Raw genomic sequence first — 21,859 nt, 5'->3', positions numbered from 1 at the left:
ACCTAAAAAAAAAACACTCCTTGACACTGATTGTGAGATTGCTAAAATGTTATAATGTAGGGTGGATTTGTATCCAAATACAGAATGGCTTTAATATCCCTTCACCCAATTTATATAAACTGCATAAGATTGTAAAAGCGAGCCCAGTGTCATAAGGGCACTCATATTGGGCGATATATTGTCGGTTGAGCATCTCTAATTTATCGATGCCGACACAAAAACCTGTAAACAACGACGTGGACGTAGTAAATTTAATTAATTGTAGCTAATATAAACATGTTGAAGGTTTTGCTAATCTTCCTAGTGGCCATTGGCGTAAGTAATTATATTCTACATTTTCCAATTCGATTGATTCATTACCCTCGTCCCCGATTTACAGTACCAACAAATCCATGCAGAATTCACAGCCGCCGATTGCCGAGAGCTCGGTTTCATTAAGGCCCAATTAATATGCTCCAACTGTGATAAGCTCGATGATTTCGGCCTCGAGACACTTAAGTAAGGTTTAACAAAAATGCAAGTAGACTCATTTGTTTGACATTCTTCTCATCAATATCCGCCCACCTTTTAGGCCACACTGCAAACAATGCTGCACACAGGATCAGGAACCGGCGTCTCAAAGAACTTATGCAAAGGCTATATTAGAGGTTTGCACATGCAAATTCCGCGCCTATCCTCAGATTCAAGCCTTCATCCAAAGTGGACGTCCGGCAAAATTCCCCAATTTACAAATTAAATATGTTCGTGGCTTGGATCCCATTGTCAAATTGTTGGATGCCAGTGGCAAAGTTCAAGAGACCCTCTCAATAACCAAATGGAATACCGACACTGTTGAGGAGTTCTTTGAAACCCATCTGGCCAAAGAGGGCGCCACCCCCCAGTAGCGGAGGGGGCAAGAGCTCCTACAGTGTGGTCGAAGATGCCAATGATGATGATGATGCGGATTATTTACGTACGAATAGAATATAAATTGGAAAACAAAATATACATGTAGAAAATAACAAATGATAAATCAAAAGACTCATATACACACGGTTGAAAGAGAGTGAGAGTAGACATACAAATTGATGCATCACACAGTGTTAGAGTAAACAGAAACAAGATCGGGACATACTCACAAATTAATACAAATTCTTGTTTAAGGTATTAATCTGGAAAAAAAGTCAAGGACTAACACAAATGTATAAAAATCTAAGCAGTAGTCTATTGTCATTCTATTGGTTATCCTTTCCACTGCAAGCTGATCTTTAAATTATATGTACATATTCATGTTTTTAAAAGTGTGTCTTAGTTGGAGTCACTGTTCCTTTTCTTCCTGTGTCTCAAAGTTCTCATACCGAAACCTAGTATTTTTTTTATAAATTGTAATGCATTTTTAAATATGATTCTTATAAATGTTTTTCCACTTAACTGTTATTACATGTACATATGTGTCTGAAATGTGAAAGAGAGGGAGAAAGAGAGACAGAAACGAGCTTTTGCACAAGAAAAGCTCTTGCGACTGATGATAGTACAGTTTGAGAGCCACTCGTATAAACGAGTTTCAGTTTACTGCAATGCGACGAATATTATTTTGTTTGATTCATAACATAAATTAATACAATTTATTCGTTGTGTTATCTTATTATCGATTGGAAAACTACCCAGACCCGCAGAGCCAGACCAGCCAACAAAAGCCACAACAATGTGTGACTATTGTGTGTGGCATTAAGACTTCAATTGATTGACGAATATGATCGCTAGTTAATGCCATGACGGAGGTACATACACATACATATACATAGGTAGATATGTACACATATCTTGCCGGTACTTTACCCCCCGCCAAAAAGCAAAGCCATGACGTAGTATAAACGCCGCCCCCCGCCATCACCCTTTACTCCTTTCGCATTGACATCGTGTTGTGGTCGCCATTGAATGGTTGTTGGGGGAGTACGGAGGAAGGGGGTGCAAATATTTGATCAGTCTGTTTAAATAATAATTGTTGGTAAATGTTAGTGTAAATAATAAATTCAGTATTTTTTTTATTTATTTTTTTTTTTATGGCCCGCCAAAATGTTTTTTGATGTCTATTTCCGTTAAAGCTGACGCGGAACCCCAAGCTTACGTCCAAAGCCAGAGATTAGGAGAATGCATGATCTAGGTAGAGAACATGGCAACTATAATGCATACGAATATATTTCTATATATGTATGTATGTATATGTTTGTATGTATATGTATATATATGTATTATCTCTCAATCGCTTGTTTACGAATTCCAATTACAATGCATGTTTCTATTTGTATTGCTATTATTTGCTATTTTAATCAAAGTTGTCCTTCCTCTCTAGGAATTTCAGCACAGAATTTGCTCTAGAAAAAGCATCCTTAGATGATAAACATACATACGGACATATGTACATATGTATGTATTTGTTGTATAACAGACCATTTCAAATGAAATTTCGCAACGAATTGTTGCCTTACATAAAAAAAGAGAAGAGCGACTGCCATCTTGACAGTTAATTTGACAGGAAGCGACACAACTGTGCTTGCAGGTTTGGCAAATAAAAGAAACGAAAAGTTTGGAGTATACGCATGTGCATCAGGTAAAGTCACGTTGCAAGACCCACTGCTTGAAAGAAGAAGAGTTACCTCAACAATCTTTCAATCCTTCTGTAGCTTATACATACATATGTACATATTTGAAGCTTTAACTGTGATTCAAAAATGGTTTTGATAACATATTTTTAAAAATTCAAATTGTTTGGTTTTTGTTTTTTGTTAAAGCATGACTCATTTCGTGTTTTGTTTCTGTGAGTATGTTACTAAACACATTTTTAGAATAATAGTGTTTGATTTTGAGCCACTATGCATACTTTGCTGAATCTAAAATTAGTAATTGACTTTAGCTTGAATTATAAGTAAATAATACTTACAATGCTTTGTCAAAGTATAAAAAGCACTCTACTTTGTTTAATTTGAAATGTTTTTGCACCACTGTGCACAGTATGTCTTAATTTTCGGGGGGCGTCGGGGGCCGAATACCCTTTTCTATTTTAGCGCCCTTGAAGGCGGTCGGCGATGCAACCAACCATAATATTACATATGCCAAACCCAATCTCAATCCAATGCTGCGTATGAGTTATTTTTAGCGGCTGCTATCATACGCACTCACACACACACACATACACAATGGGTTGGGATATGTGGCGATGATAGCTAATGGGGGGTAAGGTAGAGAAATGCCTAAAACATTTGCAGACACACAAATGACACGCCTACATAATAATGGTCACAATCAATACTAATTATTTCCATTATGATTATTCCTATGCATATTGCATTATTTATTATTTTGCATCAGTCGATGTTGATGCCATCTTGTCTCTCCCTTCCTCCCTTTCTCATTCAATACTCTATCTATCTGCCTGCATATATACCTATATCTATCTCTATCTGTCGCCCAGTAGAACTTATCAATTGTGTGCCATAAAAAAAAATAGAAGGGAAACTGGGTGCATTCAACTGCAGCTACAGAGAGAAAAAAGAGAGAGGGAGAAAAAGAGAGAGAGAGAAAGGCAGAAACTACAGGGAGCAACACAAAGTCAGGAGGTTGGGAAGGAAAGAGGGAGGGAGGTAGTAACCACGTAGTCAGCTGGAATGTCGCCCCCAAGTGGTGTGAGCTGAGGCTGAATCTGAGAGTTTGTCTCTTAGCTGGAACTGGACTAACCACTGTTATTTTTGTTGTTGTTATTGTTGTTGGTCCGATTGTTTCTCTCGTTCTTGTTTGCTGATAACATTTGCGCCTTTTGTCGAGCTAGATAAGGTTCTCCATTCCTATATGACGCTATCGTCAGGGCGTCATCAATGCGAATTATCGCCTCGACTATATCTAATAAACATATATATACATATGTATATAAAATTATATAGGTATAGGTATAGTTATAGTCATAGTATATACCCATACCCACATAGCGGAGTACGCACTTGGGCGATTTGATTTCATGCCATTTTAGCACTTAATTAAGAAACAACACGAAAATAAAAAACCAAACACTGAAAACAACTAACAATCTCGTTTTTTTCCAACCCACCACCCCCCCGCACAACCCCACGATTCTATAGCTTTCAATCTGTACCACCTATCTCTTTCGATCCCTCTCTCCCTCTCTCTGCTTGTCCCTATTGACTTGAGAGTCGCATTGGTGGTACAGTGATATCTCCAACTACGACAAACTTACGATCTTAGTATGAATGACATATTATAGTGGATACACAAACACGATCTCTATTCGTAAGAATTCCATCAGACGATCATACCTATAATAAAGTATGCATGTCGAAAATAAAGCGAATATTGTAAATATATTTTCCTATAACTAAAGCTTATGTTAACAAACAATTGATTGTACTTACCCAATATAATGTTCTGTGGAAAAGTTAGTCATCGTTCTGAATGTATTTATCTTCTTCAGTCCACTTACATACATATATGTACATACATATGGCTACGTTGGAGAATGCAAATGAAAAGTGAAATATTTATGGAAGATTAGCAAATGGAATTTATGAAATTTATTTAGCCTTTAGATTTGTAACTGAAAAAGAACGAATGAACGATAAAGAGACAATGGAAGAAGTTTTGCCTCTAATAATGTAAAAATTTAGTTAATTTGGTAAGAAAAGGGTTATGACGATTCCAATGGACTGAGTGATCTGACATCAAAAAGGCATACAATACTTTTTCTATTTTAAATATTGGAAACTTAACAATTGTTAACGCATTTAAACAACATTTTATGGAAAATCAACAAACTTTGTTGTTAAATTTCTGCATTTCTTGCAAGATTTGTTCTTAGCGTGGTTTTACTGTATTTTGAAGGCCCCCCCCTCTCACTATAATTGCCGTTTAGTTTTTGTCTTAATGGTGTTTTTTTTTTTGTGTTATTGTTATTGTTTTTGTTTTTAATTTTTTGCGCATTGCCCTTCTACACACTTTAATTTGATTCTCTTACTAGGTATACGAAAAGTACTTCTATATATGTACATATGTATGTGTGTATGGGTGGGGGTATGGTGGGTCTTGCCCTTTACCGTTAGGTGGAAAGCTTCTTAGCTTTGAGCTTATGGGCTTTTGTTGTTGTTCCTGCTGTTTGGTATCAGCTTTAATTGGTCGAGGGTGGCAGCTCGCGGCCAAGTCAAAGTTCTTCTCTCCCACTCTCGGTCATCATAGCATCGAATGGTTAGTTTCCCCTTCTTCCAATCTCTCTCTCTCTCTCTCTCTCTCTCTCTCTTTCGTTCATCCCTCTACACTGATTAGTTGTACAAGTTTCATTTCAAAAATTGAAAATAACTTGATTTCTTTTGATGCTTAGTTAATTTATGAATAACTGGAAAGACAACGACGACGCACAACATCTGTTCAAATATGAGAAGACGAGGGCTAAATAGCTAGCTTAGATAGTAAAGAGACTTTCAGGGGGGATAAACGACTGTAACCAGTTGCCCTTTCATTCTAAACAGGTGAGAGAACTTTTTCTCCCCCATTGAAATGCATATTTTATCAATTCTTTTCGCTATGGCCATTTACACCTGCTTTCAAAAGTTCAACCATGACTTTTAAATTGATGCGATTTGAATGTTTTTCTTTTTCTTGTGGAATGTCAAAAAAGAATTTGACAAACAAAAAAACACATTTTATCGTCCAACTTTTGATAACAAAAACAATTTTGCACACAATTTTACTTTGCAAACTAACCATTTCTATTCTTAGACTTACTTTGGTGGAACATTTGTTTTGTTCTGTATGTGTATACTATATCCTCAGTTTTATTAATATCGAGAAACCTATTTATCAAAAAGGGAATCCCAATGGGGGAAAACCAAACTTTGAATTTCTTAGATAATGAAATGAGATTTAAAACAAAAAGGTTTTTTCATTCAGGCTCAGTAAGCAATAGGTTAAGATTGAATATGAATTGGTCTAAGCTCTAAGAGTTTAAGGATCAGCTTTGGAAGCGATTACATGGTATCCCAATTGCAATAACATGTGAAAATATGTATGTATGTATGTATGTACATATGTTTGTAAGTAGTGTTGCTGGTGCCTAGGAGCCAGAGCTCAGGCATTCCAACATTGAACTTTGCTACTAAATTTAGCTCAACAAACTGCGTCGCGCGCTTATAAGCTGCTCAGCAATTAATAAATGTTTTGTCGATTTGGTTTTTTGTTAAAATAAATATTCGTATTGTTGTTGTTGTTGTTGTTATTATGATTGTGTTTGTATTTTGTTAGTTTCGTTTCTTTGCTCACTTCTTGCTTTTACATAATTTTTACGTGCAATTATTTGATTAATTGAAATGCACGCGACACCACGTAGGAACATGCAAGATAAATAGATGAAAGAGAAAAGAAGGGAGAGGAGGGGCTGAGATTGGAAAAAGAAATGATTGTCATTTGATTCTTGGACTTTAAAATAAAATTTGAAAATTTATTTGAAACAAATAACTGTGTTATTACATTGAATATGGTAATTATTCTTAATGATCTTAATCCTCTGGTTGGTTGGTTGGTTTCATTTCATTTAAATTTATATATACAAATATATATATACATACATACATTCATATGTATATATACATATATTTATATATATAAATGTAATTATATATTACATACACAATTACTTAGCATTATAATGTATAATTCATAATTAGCATTACTTGTTTTTTTTCTTCTTCATTTTCATATCATCGCCTTTTACATTTTTCTCTTTTTGTTTTTTTTTTTTTTTTTATGCAATTTTTGTTGTTGATTTATATTCTCTCGTAACACAGCAAACAAAAATGTTTCCTTTTTGTTTTGTTTATTTTGCGCGCATCGCTCATCATATAAATTAAAGTTTTTGTTTTAAATTTAGTTTATTTTATTTATATTTATATATATATATATATATTTATGTAGATTTGTTGTTGTTTTTTTGTGTTTTTGTTGTTTTTTTTTCATTTAAGTTTAGTTTTTTTAGAGCTAATGTTTTACATCAATATTAAAAAAAAGGAAAATGTTTGTTTTTTAGGGTATGCAAAAAAAAAAAAAAAGAATTTTGTTACTATAGTTAACAATTATAAATATATATATTTATATATATGTATATGTTTGTATAAGGTTTCTGGTACTTCAAAAAATTTAATAAAACATTTTTCGCTTATTTGCACTTTAGAAGCATTTATATTTAAGTAAGACTCAATGATTTTTGTGTGTTTTTATATTATTTATACACAATAATTATTATATTTAGGCATACCATTTATATATATATATATATATATATATATATATATATATATAGAAGGTTTAACATTGAGAAAGATTTCATTATATGCAGATTTATCAAGTTTTCTTGTATGGCCATAAAGCTTTTCCATTTTCTTGTTTTTTTTCTTCGTCGAGTAGAGAAATAAATTGTAAAGGTTTTTTTGAGTTTTTTATTTATATATATTTCCTTTCGATTCATCTATATCTAAGTGATCAGTCAGTAACGAACATTTTAGATAACCCACAGCGGATTATTGATCAATTATGTTTATGATTATAAGCATTAGATAAAAAAGTCTTAACTTAAAACTTGATCTTAAACAATCGCCCTCGAATATCTCTCGAATAAAGCTTAGATCGGACAACTATATATTAATTTCTCTCAATATTTTCCATAGATATTTCAACATAGAATCGAAAAGATATTTATATAAATTTCGGCTTACCGAATTCCTTTTATGGGATTTTATTTTTATCCTTTTGTTTTTTTATTTAAGGGGATATTTTCACCTATCTAGATATTGTTTGTTTTTTTTTTTTCTTTTCTTTAGGGAATTTTGTAAAAAAATTTTTATTTTTGAGTAGTTTCATTTCACTTTTTTGTTGTTGTTTTTGATTTGTTTGTTTGTTTGTTTGTCGTGTTTTGTTTTTGAGACAGATGCTGTTCAGAGAGAACCACACACAATCCAAAAGAAATGTAAGTAGGTACAGTTGTGCTAGAAAATGTGGGACACAAAACAGCGATCTGTAATTAACTATATATTTAGCTAGATATACATATACATATACATATATATATATATATATATATGTAGGCCGATGTATATACTCGTTTATCTTGTTGGGTTTTTTTTTGTGATACTGCGTGTTATATGTATGTATATATAAATCTGTTAATGGGGGGATTTTGCTTTTGGATTATTATTCGAAAAGTGCCAGGATGAAACACTTTTTAACATATGATCGTATAGATTAAGATTTACAGCTCAGGAAGGATCGGTATTGGTAACGGTAAACGGTGTTGGTATTTATTTTATTGGTATTGGTATTTATTTAGCGGTCTTATTTCCTAATAATTGCTTCGACGGCACGTTTTTTTTTTTTATTCTGGTATTTGGGTTTAAGAAGTATGTGAAAAAACTGATTTGAATTAAGGAATTCTCTTTAATTTTTGTCGGGGTTCTCCAGATAACATTTTTTTTGCTTTGTTTTTTTTCTTCAGTAAATTTTGGTCATAGGTCTAAGACACTTTTTGGTTTTTGTTTTTCTCTCTTTTGTTTCTCTTAATTCCCTTTTTGAGTTGTTTCTTTTTTTATATTTTTATTTTAGATATTTGTTTTTAATTTTTGTTATGTACAGAAAAATTAGAGCTTTCTTTATATAGTATATACATATATGTATGTATCTAAATAATTATCTCCCTTCTGACTTATGTGCGTAGTTAAGTAAAAATCTGAGACTCGCTGTAAGTTTAGTGGATAGTTATAGATTGATAGGTAATGATGATTAGAAGGTGGTGGGGGGCGGTAGGCGTTTGTGGGGGGAAACGTAATTGGAGTAGAGATGCAGAGTTAGAGGTCTAGTAATGATATATACTTTGATTTCGAATATCGAGAATAAATGAGGCGATTTTCACTCGCAAATATTTTGCATTAGAAAACACCTTTAGCTAAAGCTATCGCCGTTTTGTTATCGATTACTGATATCGGTTACTGCATCTCTAATGATTACAAGTACACTTATGCGGTCGCAGGGATAACAACAATATTTGTTTTTTTGTTTTCTCTTTTTTCGATTAGATTAGAAGAAAAAGTTACGCACTTCGTCATCCAAATCACTGGAATCAACCAAATGATCTCGTTCATGGTCATGTTGATCATTATCATCGATAACACCAGGATGCACTAGTAGCTCGATTATTTCGAGATCCTTTTTATTGGTTGTTTCACTTGTTCTGCTGCTGCTGCTGTCATCGTTGCTGTTGCTATTGTTCTGCTCGGGATGAAGTACCTCTGCCGCCGCCACTGCCACATCAAATTTCACCTCCTCAAAAGGTATCCTCGAGCAGAACACCGCTCTCGATGGCCGCAACAGCCTCCTCATAGTATCAGTTAAGGTCGCGACGAAAGCTATCCTCAATGTTGGGATCGGCAATCATAATGGGATTTGGATCGGATAATATTTGTAAGCCAGCCACATCCATTGGGCCCAAATCTAAATCGAGTGAATCGAATATCTCACTGGTTGAGGAATAATCGCTGAATATAATTGATGGTATATTCGCCTGTTGTTGTTGCTGCTGGTGGTGATGATGTTGCTGCTGCTGCTGGTGTTGTGCCTGTTGTTGTTGCTGCTGCTGGTGATGTTGCTGGTGATGTTGCTGCTGTTGCTGCTGCTGGTGATGACTAATCACCACTTGAACATTTGAATTGCAGGCGGGCGAACTAGTAGATAAAGGTGAATTACCTCCATGATGCTGTGGCGAATGCATAGGCGAATGATGCGGTGAATGATGCAACGATAGGGACAATTGTTGATGTGCAGATGCCGATATATTGGGTATGGGTATGGGCAACGGTGAGCTGCTGCCACCGCCACAATTTAAAGGTGAGGAAGGAAGAGCATCCGTAGAACTGGCACCACCACCACCACCACCACCACCACCACCACTACTACTATTGTTTGCTCTGCCATTGTTATTGGTTACACCGTTCCCTCTTTGGGTACTGCCATTTGTGCTGCCGCCATTGTGCGTAGTGACTCCATCCTGACTTGATGTTCCATTGCCCCCACCGCCGCCGCCACCACCACCACCATTACTGTGACTATTATTATTCAGATTATTGACTCTTCTCAGATTATTATCACTATCTGGACTGCCACTTAAGTCATTAAAGTCTAACAGCTCTTGTTGCTTATGATAGGGACCGTTGGAACCATTGGTTAGGATCACTGCACCACCACCACCACCATTACCACCTCCGCCGCCGCCACTCACTGGACCACCATTACCGCTGACTTCACCAGGTCCTTCAACCCCACAGCTTCCAGTCTCATTGAATTCATCAAATTCCAGGCCAACATAGCTATGGGCAAATGATTGCTGCTCTGGCGATGAATTGCTGTCACCTAGGGTGAAATTCTCAAATGAGGGATTCAGACTGTTGTAGGAGCCATCGAATTGTGGCTGTTGCTGCTGGTGTTGTTGCTGCTGCTGCTGATGCTGCTGTTGCTGGTGGTGATGTTGCTGCTGGTGATGATGATGGTGATGATGATGATGCTGATGATGTCGTATGGGACTGGCCGGCGCACTTGTATGCAAATCACTGCCCGATACACTGCTCAAGAGACCCGGCGATGATCGTGGACTAGGCGGTTGTGGTGGCTGACGATAATCCGTTAAATTGGCCGATGACGAATTTGTTGATCCTAATGTGGGCAGCGGATTGAATGTGTTCACCGTAACGGGGGCTTGTGTTGAACTATTTGTGGCCAAATTGGTAAACGATAGATGAGGTGAGGCGGCTGCGGCATTGGCATTGGCATTGGATGTGGGCGAGTGTTGTTGCTGATGATAGGGAGATCCAGGACCACCGCCACCCCCACCTGAACCTCCTGGACTAAACGGACTGGGCGATTGATCTCTATCACGTCTTTGATTGTGCGGTGACATTACAGGTGATAATGTTTGCTGTATTTGTTGCTGCTGTGACTGTTGTTGCTGTTGCTGCTGGGGGGCATAATGCTGCAGGGCGGTGAGATCGGGCAGGGAACCCGTATTGGCATAGTTGGCTTGCTCCTGCAGCGGTCTAAATAGATTTGGGAATTTGGCGTTATATGGCGTTGTCTGTTGTTGTTGTTGTTGCTGCTGCTGCTGATGTTGGTGCTGCTGCTGCTGCAATTGTTGCTGCTGCATATGTTGCTGCTGTTGCATCTGTTGTTGCTGCTGCTGCTGCTGGAGTTGCCGCTGTAATTGATGCTGTTGCAACTGTTGCTGCAGCTGTTGTTGCTGATGTTGCAATTGCACTTGATGCGGCTGCAATGGCGTAGGTTTCCTTCTTTGTGCTTGTGGACTAAAACTGCGTCCTATGTGCTGCAGCGGCGAGTGAGATCGTTGATGGACTCGCGATGTCTCCTGCTGCTGCTGCTGTTGGAGTACATTTCCCTGTTGCTGCTGCTGTTGCTGGAGGTAATTGGCGTGCAGCGAATTCATATCGGTGGCAAAACCAGTTTCCGCTTGCACTGCCATATTAAGACTTTGATGCAATGCCGAATCTGAACTAGAGCGACGCCACAGGCTCTCTGTTGTGGGTGGACCAAGAAAATTGGGATTCATTTGGCCATTGTCCATGGTCTGTGATTGGTTGCCGGTGCCGCTGCCATATGGCGAACGATCTTGTTTACGTTCTGATGGTCGGCGCATTGGCCCAACACCGACACTACGTCCACGACTTTCCCGATGAGCTGTGGGTGAACCTCCTCCGCCGCCACCGCCACCTGCTATGCCATCTGGTGAGGCACCACCACCGCTTGCTCCACTACCCGAGCCACTGCCATTATTTCCCGATCCGCCTGGCGATGGATTGCTGACTACCTGTTGCTGTTGTTGCTCCTGATGTCCCTCCATTATCTTTTGATGCGTAACTTGCGTATCATCCATTTTTGTGGCATACACCTCCTTCATGATCCTCTCGAATTCGGCCGTGCCCTCAGCCTGTTTCTGCTTCTGCAGGGCAATCTTCTCACTAAATTTACGCGGATTGGCCATTATCAATCTGCAATTAGATATGGAGAAAAAAAATACATAATGCTTAATACGACAAACATTTTTCTTTTCTTTTTTCAATTTTTTATAAAATCTTGGGTAATACCTAATTAGCGTTTGAACAGGTGTTTTACAGCGAAACAAAAAACAAAGATTTGTTTATGACAGTGGGCGGAGAGAGGAGGGCGCATAATTTTCTTAAAAATATTGTTGATCTAGCGTCTCAAATATGCTTAAAGCATTCCTATTCATTGTCGAGTTACATGAAAAATTAAACAAGATTAACGAGATTTCAGACTTATATGAGTTCAATGACCTCCCCCCTTTAGGACCCCATCCACCAGAGTGAAACTAACTTGTAAAATTTCAAGGTTAATTTTACCCACAGAGACTAGTTAGTTTTATAGAAACTGGTACATTCCCTTAAGGATACATGGGTTTACACAGTTTTTCATTAATATCTAACCGTATCAAGTGAAATATATAGAGATAACGATATCTAATTTCGTGAAAAAACGTTAAAATTTCACACTATAATATGATCGAAAGAGTTTTTCTTTTGCACACTGAAGGAGTTGCACAACTTTATTTAAAACAGAAATCCTTCTTCCAATGACAGATTTGCTTTTAAAAATATCATACAATTTTTAATAATTTTTTGGTAATTTTTACATTTTCATCTTTAAGGCATGACTGACAGTTAATACCCTTCCTTAAGGCGCTTTGGCTTACAAGAAAAAGAAGAAACGTAAAGCGTTTTTTGGATGTCGAAAAGAACTTAATTTTCCATAAAAAATAATTTAGATGCTTAAGATGATTTTACTATACATAGAAAAAGCCTAGATAAGAGATGGGTTTCCAAAGGTTTTTGCACGAATTGAAGAACCTTCTGAGGATTTCTACAAGTCTTTAAATAAATAAATTTTGAAAATACAATAAAATCAACAGTATCTAATCTAAGCGTTGATTTAGCTGAATACCATTTCAAATCATTTTAAAGAAAAGGGAAACTCTATTTTGAATATCCAAATTTCTCTCATTTCATTCTCATAAGTTTTGCAATGCTTTCAAAAGTCTTTACTTTTGCAAAAAATGCCTTAGGTCATTTGTAGTCAATATTATGATGAAATTGAAGTAGATAAAGAAACATTTGCATGGCACAAACCTGAGAATTGTATAAGTAACGATTCTGATAACAGAAGCGTGTCGTTTCATTGCATTGGAAGGGTGTGTTTTTTGAGTTGAGATACATTATTATTGATGTTAAGAGTCATCAATAACTGGGAGAGTTGAAGTTTAAAAACGCAGGTTTGTGAGATATTTAGAAGTTTGTAAAATCCTTCGAACATTTTAAAACTTTATTTTGCAGTTCGAAAGATATGTACACTAACGCAATAGAGAGGTAATAATAATGTCTTTAGACTTAAGGGTATTGAAACTTTGGTAAGACAAAAATTAGCTTCCGGTATTGTTATTGTCTAACTTTGTCGTCGTTGTCTGCTGACTGTTTTGTATTTTGGTTTTGGTTTTTATCAATTTATCAGTCAGCCGAGCAGCGCCTCTAGCCCAGTAACTGATAAGCCAGATGGTTGTTGGCTGTGCGGCGGTGCCCCATAAGCCAGTCAGCCTAGCTACATACAAAAGACACAGTCAAAATCGCCTTTTGACTCTCTGTGGTGTGTGTGTGTGTTTGTGACAATGCGTCGTAGTAGAGTAAAATATGTTTGTCCAATTGCTGCCCTGTGTCTCGGAATTGGCTTCCTCTGCCTTTCCCATCCTAACTCTCTATCGGTGTGTGTGTTACCATATCTAGCAGTAGGTCTAACTCTGTTACTGGAATCTATCTCTTAGTATATTCTCTCTTTCTAACCAACTATCTGTATCTCTTTCGGCATTCGTTTTCAATGCCATTGCATAATGAATCCGCGCGAGATATATACATACATACATATGTATGTATGTACAAATGTAAAAAAAGCACACACAAAAAAAGGCGGGAAAAGCATTTAAAAAGAAACATTGCGAGCAAAGTAAACAACACGTTTATAGTTCTTTAGAAATTATGGGTTTCCCTTTGCCCCTCAAACCCATCGCCAACGTGCTCCTTCATTCCCCACACTTATCTTACTGGAACTCGGCTTTCGATGAGACAGTCGGTCGGTCAGTCGGGCGGGCGGTTGGTTGGATGGTGTTGAAGGGGTCGGGAGAGAGGAGAGGGGGAAGCAGCTGCATTATGCAAATGTCTCGAATTGCGTAGCAAACGAAATAATTTTTGTGCATTAATTTATTCCGGTTCCGTCGCAGTACAAAGATCCAAAAAGAAAACAGAAAAAAAAAATCAACAAATACACGTGAAGGGCATTTAAAAAAAACAGTTGATCTTGGATCTGTGTTTCATTTATGAAGATATACATATACATACATATATGCATATGTATATTTTGCTGCTGGAGAAGAGATTATGCTCTAAATATTATCGAGTTAGGTTTTGTGTAGACAATTTGTTTTTTTTTTTCCAAACCAGTTTCTGTATTTCGAATCTGGTCGATGTCGTTCGTCTGTCGGCCTGGTCGCTGGCTAAGACTTTGTATTTTATTTAAAATTTTATTACTTTTTGATGATGAGCTGGCTAATATATGAATATATATACATATGCGTGTGTATGTGTTTGTGTGTGTTTTGTGGTGACAAGTCAGCAGTTTGTACCCAGATACAATCTAACACGAAACCTGAACCTAACCAAAAAACCAGCCTTCTTTATCTTTGATAAAATATGCGAAAACTTATACCCATACTCAAATGTGTATACATCCCTCCCACTTCCCTTAAACCCAACCCTTTCCATTACACACATTCTCACAATGAAGTCATGAATTCTCTTATCTAAAGTTTTGGCGGACCATCCATTGATGAATATACATAAGTTGAACACCACGCCCATTGAGGGGGGTAGAAAAACTATAGAGTTTTGAATAGTCATAAATGGTCGGATCTTACAATGCAATGAAAATGAAGATCGCATTGCGAACTGATTCTAGAAATTTTAGCTTTGACTCAGGTTGATGTTAAGATTCATCAATAACTGGGAGAGTTGAAGAAAAAAAAAGAAAATTTTAATCCTCTTAAACTGCTAGCATTTTCTTGATAGACAGATTTCCTTCCCTGAAATGATCGATTGTACCAACCAAAGTTAGATCCACTTTTGACTTAAACATAACACCAGAGGGCCGGGGCTAACTTCGACTGCACCGCAGTTTGTATATTCTTGCAAGTTTTAGGCTGAAGCAAGTCTGCTTATATGACACCTATATAATATAGTGAGCCGATTTCGATCAAATTTGGCATTGCCATTAATAGGTATATGAAACTGAGATAAGTAGGTCCATATTTTTTTTCCAGTGGCGTAAAAATTAACGAATTTATTAATTAAAGTCACTGTTTTCGACCGATCGTTTCTCTAAGAGCTATATGATATAGTAGTCCGATCCAAATAAATTGCAAAATTTCAGCCCTGTAGCTGTAACGGTCTATGAGGATTTCGGAGTTGGTCGGAGATGCATATTACTACACTTCTGACCAAAATAAACATATCTTTTTGCAAGGGTTAAAAAACTGTCTAAATGACAAATTTGGCTTAGAAGCTCCAAAAATTGTTATAGTAACTATACACTATATCGTTGAAGCGTTCCGATCGACAACCATTTTTATGTTGAAAGTCGGACACGGGTTATAAAAGTATACATATATACAATACAATATTTTATGCAGCCGGACATTTTTTTAAAGAAGAAAATTTACTTTTCCCAATATATTATAATAATTTTTTAAATAAATAATATTTATTGGTATAATTGGGATTAACTACCATGATTAACTCGAGTAGAATGTTGTTCGACTTAAATCATAAAGTCTTTAATGTGGGAAAAAGTTCAATATTTGAATTAGAAATCCATTAATATATGTCATCATAACCTTAACCGGAGGGCCGGAAATAGTTGCGGCTGTGCCAAAGTTTGTATACTCTGACAAATTTTTCTGTTAAGCTTTTCTTACATATTACATATCGTAATCCGATTTTAATTAAAATTTTCAGACTCATGGATGATTGTATGCGTAGATGTGTGTCAAAAAATATATAACATTGGATAACTATCTTGAAGAAATTCGGCATACGATACTTTAATCTGACCAAAATCAATATATCCTATTTGCAAGGTATATAAGAAGCGACTATGGAAGGTTATTCGTCGGTTTTACTTTACAGTAAATATCATATACAGTGGTGGTCAGCGTGTAAGCCCCTTTTTTTTTTTGATTTTAAATTTGATTTTCTCGGCTCCTAAGAAACTTAATGAAGAAATTTTTTCAGTTATTTGTTGGTTATTGTATTTAGAATCTGACACGTAATTATTGTCATTCCAGCTTTCGACGTTTTTTTTACAGGTGCGTTTGAAAAAAAGCTCCCCCAAAATGTTTGACAATAGTTTAGCCCGGTCATTTCAAAATCTTTAATATTATAGTTAGACATGTGTATTCTTTGAAAAAGTTGTAGATCTAGGTAATCTAAGATAAACTGCATACCAAAAATTTTCATTTTAGCCCCAGTATTTATTTTGGGGCCTATCGAAATTTCGGGATTTTGTATGTAATTCTTGAGGTCTCTTTGTTTGGCGACGTTTTACGATACCAATTTAAACTTAAGTATTATTTTCTTATTCTAAGTATGAAAGTGAATTGAATTTCCCGTCAAATGATACATGTTTCATAAAAATCCGACAAAAATTAGATAGATTTCATCGCCCATACTTAAAAAAAAGACTAGAACTATCAAAATTTCCCACACATTCTCCGTCTCTTTCTTTGCACGCATGTATGGGAAATTTTGCTTACCTGGTTTTTTTTAAGTATGGGCGGTGAAATCAATCTAATTTTTGTCGGATTTTTATGAAACATGTATCATTTGACGGGAAATTCAATTCACTTTCATACTTAGAATAAGAAAATAATACTTAAGTTTAAATTGGTATCGTAAAACGTCGCCAAACAAAGAGACCTCAAGAATTACATACAAAATCCCGAAATTTCGATAGGCCCCAAAATAAATACTGGGGCTAAAATGAAAATTTTTGGTATGCAGTTTATCTTAGATTACCTAGATCTACAACTTTTTCAAAGAATACACATGTCTAACTATAATATTAAAGATTTTGAAATGACCGGGCTAAACTATTGTCAAACATTTTGGGGGAGCTTTTTTTTTCAAACGCACCTGTAAAAAAAACGTCGAAAGCTGGAATGACAATAATTACGTGTCAGATTCTAAATACAATAACCAACAAATAACTGAAAAAATTTCTTCATTAAGTTTCTTAGGAGCCGAGAAAATCAAATTTAAAATCAAAAAAAAAAAGGGGCTTACACGCTGACCACCACTGTATGTACATAGATATGGCTACGTGACACGAACAATATTATCCGATACGTCGGGGCTGATAAAACAAAAAATAGCAAAGATTACATACAATTTGAATAGCAATTTCAAGTAGTTTTTGTAGTATTTTTAATTGGGTTTGATTACTTATTTAATTGGCTTAGATATGATCAGATTTGATTACTTATGGGAAACTTAATAAATTTACGTGGAAATCTAAATGGGTTTTAGGCGGCACAGTGGAAAGTTATGGCCAGGCTCGTGCCAACCTTCCCAAGGGCCCTACAGAGGTTCTAGAACATTTCTACATACATAGGTTCATCAATTTAGACAATTTTTTTTACCGGCTGATTCTAGTAGAACCAGCTTAATCATATGTACATATGTATGTATGTATGTATACAGTGGTGGTCATCTTAAATATGGTAAACATGGTAATCTTAGCTTTTTTTTTTTTTTCCACAGGTGCATTTGAACTATAAGCCCGAATTTCTGGCTGGCCAAATATTTAAGTATGAACTTTTTAAAAATATTCCAGATCTAAGAAAACTATGATAAACTGCATACCACAAATTTCGAATTCATCCCAAACATTCGATTTAAATTAAAATTCTGATTTTTTTTTTTTTTTTTTTTTTTTTTTTTTGCCTCTATTTTGCCAGTACTTTTTTCTATGAACTACGAAAGAGTGAATTGAATTTCCCGGCGAATGACATATGTATTTTATTAAGTTATTTAGAACTAAATTCTGAAAATTGAAAAAGTCAGAAATTCGTTGCAATGGTGGTATAATTGGTAAGAAAAAAAAAGTGACATGGTCTGGCCTGAGAAAGTCTTCTAAAGGTCTCCTGGGACACCTGGAAATGCACATCTAGTTAAATTTCGTTTAACTAATAAAAACTGATAGAGTTCTTGTATAACTTTTAGTTATCAAATACCCACAACAATTATTTAAACAAAAGTAGTGTCAATACAGCTTTTAAAGTTATTTCAGCAATTAATATATTAATTTCTATTAATTTTTCAAAGTCTATAAAATTGTTGAACATAATTAAAATGTTTGTAAAGTCTCTTTGTTGTCCCTAAACTGAAAATATTAAATAATTAGAACCATATTAAAGAAAAGTCTCTCTCGATCTCTCTCTCTCTGGGTTGAATCAGAAATGGTGGGATGGATGATGACTAAGTGGAATGCCTATTTGGATGTTAAATCAAACCAATTTGGGCTTCCAAAATGCCATTGGCAGTAGCATAGAAGCTTGGCTTGGCTTGGCTTACTTAATTTGGAATTCAGGCGTCGTCATTATCCTCAAATTGTGTGTCGATAAGAAGGCAAAGCACGCCCCAAGATACGATTCATAGGTTCTACATTACACTGGGCGCTCTATTGTTGTTATTGTCGTTGCTGGGCCGAACGGAAATATTCCCACGAATCGATAATCACATTTAATAATGATTTAATAAACTATGAAACGATAAAAATTACTTAGGGGTCCGCCTCCCACCTCTCTGCCTGCGGCACTTTTCCCTTGGCATACTACAATGTATCATTCCCCCCAACCTCTTTCTCGCTATCTATGTCTCTCTCTGTTTTTCTCTGCGTTCTGCTTTTTCTCTTTCTCTCGCTATGTCGATGTGCTGCTCCTCCTGGCTTATCATTTGGTTTTTATCGGCGCGCGCCATGGAATTTTTGAATAATTTTTTTTCTTTCATTTTGTTTGTTTGTTTATTTGGCGGGCTGAAAAAATTCGCTGAAATTCGCGGGACAAGAGGCGACACCAGAAAAAAAAGAGACGTTAAAAAGAGAAACAGAAAGAGAGGAAGAGCGCAGCAAAAGAAAGGGGGAATTGAAGAGGGCCGGATAAAAATACCGGAAACAAAACATATCGCACCGCAGTTTCAATACCCTCTTTTTAAGAAGCGTATGTTCAACTAAATGCTGATTAATTTGAAGACAATGACAATTGGTTACATTAATCATTAAAACATTGCATAGAGAAAATTAGATTTGAAGTCTTTTTAAAGACGGGCTTGACCATATAGGAATGGGACAAATTTGCCGGAACGATCATGAGGGAGAGAGAAGAGTCTTTCTATATAAATACATACATATGTACATATATTACCAGACGAGCTGATGTGCCAAAATTAATGATTCATACTATAAAATATCCTGAGATACATCCATAATCGATTTAGGTGATACATATGTACATATGTATGTATCCTTCATTTTTTCTGTCACATAAACTCTGATAACTTAAATATACCTTTTGTTCTTTTGTAGAGTAAAACATATAGCAAAGTTGAAGTCATCGGGTAATACCAAACATCTAATACCAAGTCTTTCTATGTATGTACCTATAAGCAACTGAAATCAAAGATTACTAAAATTCTATCTCAAAGATAGTTCTAGCCGGCTTTGAATAAAAAAAAATGTCCTCACATGTAGTGGATAGTTGTGATAGATAGATAGAGGATGAATACAGAAGAAAGAGAAGACGGGCGGGGGGATAAAGTGGAGAATCGGGAGGGTGTGTGTTTGGTCACTGTACTTACTTGTTAAAAGCGCGCTGTGACAACAACAGAAATTCCTCCGCGTGCCGCGCTCTCCTCTCCTGACACACACACACACTCTCACTCGCTCGCACGCACTCTCTCTGTCTCTCTCTCGTTCGCTGGGGCCGCCAACCAAAAACTCCAATTGGAAGAAGCTTTTTCTCTTGCTCACTCTCTCACTACCTTTGCTTTTTCTTCTCTGTTGCTCTTTCTCTCTCTTTTCAGGTTTCACTTAATTGAAATATATTTCTGTTTCTGTTTCGGTTTATTATTATTATTTTTTTTGATTTCTAGAAGATTTAAATTATTTTTTTGGCGCTTTATTTCTGTTGTTGCTTTTTGCTGTGCTTTTTTGTTGTTTTTTTTTTTTTGTGATAAAACCAGATTTAAAATTTTTAACAAAAACAGAAACACCGAATATAAAAAAAAACACTCACACACACAAAAAAATTAAAAAAAATTGATTTCTAAAATTGGTTGTTCACTCACTCACACAAAGCAGAACTGCGACGTTGTTATTTTTATATATAAACTTTTCTTTCGCTCTTTTTTGTAGTTGTTGTTGTTGTTTTAGCTGCTGTTGTATTTTGTATTTTTGCGCTCAGCTGGTTGGCACTTTTTTTTATTTTTTTGGTTACCGCACGCCGTCAAATTGAATTTTTTTTTTTTGATTTTTCGTTTTCGGTTTACTTTTTTGTTTTTTTTTTTGTTCTCTCACTTTTTCTGTGTTGCGCCTTTGACCTCTTTTCACACCAAGACGTCGACTGCGACGTTGGAGGAGACGTCGGCAGAATTTTTTTTTACAATTTGTTGCTGCTGTTATTACTGGTGTTATTGTTGTACCTCCTTTTTTATTTTGTACATTTCCTTGATATATAACTACTGCATAGAAATATATATGTACATATAATATATATATATTGTATATAAATGTATGCATGTATGTATGTATAAATATGTATGTATATTTCGATTTGCTCCGATTTGGCTTTTGTTTTTCACACACATACACAGAACACACACACATGCACACAACACACACTCACACTGGCGCACAGGTACACTACAAGCACATTTATTCAGGGGGCGGCGGTGATGCTGCTGCTGCTGATGTTGCCGACGAAGAGGGGAGTGGTGGCGGTGAATAGATTGTGCACAACTCACTTTCGCTCTCTTTCTCTTTCTATTAAATCTCTCTCTCTCTATCTGTTTTAACCTTTTTCTTGTTGTTCTCGTATTCTTGTTTTATGTTATTTTCGTTGCGTTGCACTCGCGCACAAAACTTTGCTGCCATGCTTCTTCTTCCTGTTCGCCTCGCACATCTTCGTCTACAAAAAAATTTTTTACCCGTGGCCTGCTTAAAAAATTTAGGTTTTTTTCGACGGTTATTCTACGTGGTTTAAACAATTCCCGGCTCTTGACATTTGACTAGCTGTTGCGTTTTTTAATTTATTTCGTTTGCATTGGCCCAGCAACTGCGCAGCGATGCTTCAATTCACAATTTTTATTGCACATTTGTTTTGTTTTTTTTTTTTTTCCTTTACTTTCAGTAAGTGCTGAGAAATATAACTAGTGTTGATCAGTGCAAAAGGCACAGTGCTGTATAGGTATGCCAGACCGAAACCGATTGCCTAGTGACCAGCAATTATCGAACACATGAGCAAGTAGTCGATAAGTTCTCAAAATTGCGTTGTCGATTTTCGATAGGTTTTGCTCCGAAATGTCGATTTTCGATAGGTTTTGCTCCGATAATGTCGATTAACCGATAGGTTTGCTCCGGAATGTCGATTTTCATCTATCGA

At 36.0% G+C, this 21,859-nt stretch overlaps 2 protein-coding genes across 2 annotated transcripts; one reads left to right on the top strand and one right to left on the bottom strand.

Annotated features, from left to right (window-relative positions):
* The first annotated feature begins 177 nt into the window (after positions 1–177).
* LOC137579064 (selenoprotein F) lies at positions 178–1,410 on the top strand. The gene is made up of 3 exons (XM_068292750.1): positions 178–315; positions 380–498; positions 572–1,410. Exons 1-3 carry the CDS (start codon positions 277–279, stop codon positions 882–884), a joined length of 471 nt encoding a protein of 156 aa, XP_068148851.1. The 5' UTR covers positions 178–276; the 3' UTR covers positions 885–1,410.
* Positions 1,411–7,780: 6,370 nt separating this feature from the next.
* Crtc (CREB-regulated transcription coactivator) lies at positions 7,781–21,650 on the bottom strand. Its single transcript, XM_068291783.1, has 2 exons — positions 20,058–21,650; positions 7,781–12,077 (listed from the first exon to the last, which is right to left on the bottom strand). Exon 2 carries the CDS (start codon positions 12,068–12,070, stop codon positions 9,410–9,412), a length of 2,661 nt encoding a protein of 886 aa, XP_068147884.1. The 5' UTR covers positions 12,071–12,077; positions 20,058–21,650; the 3' UTR covers positions 7,781–9,409.
* Between the last annotated feature and the right edge of the window lie 209 nt (positions 21,651–21,859).

This window comes from Drosophila tropicalis, unplaced genomic scaffold (assembly GCF_018151085.1).
Source record: "Drosophila tropicalis isolate 14030-0801.00 unplaced genomic scaffold, ASM1815108v1 contig_1190, whole genome shotgun sequence".
Classification (NCBI taxonomy): Eukaryota; Metazoa; Arthropoda; class Insecta; order Diptera; family Drosophilidae; genus Drosophila; species Drosophila tropicalis.
This window is presented reverse-complemented; position numbering and strand designations above follow the sequence as displayed.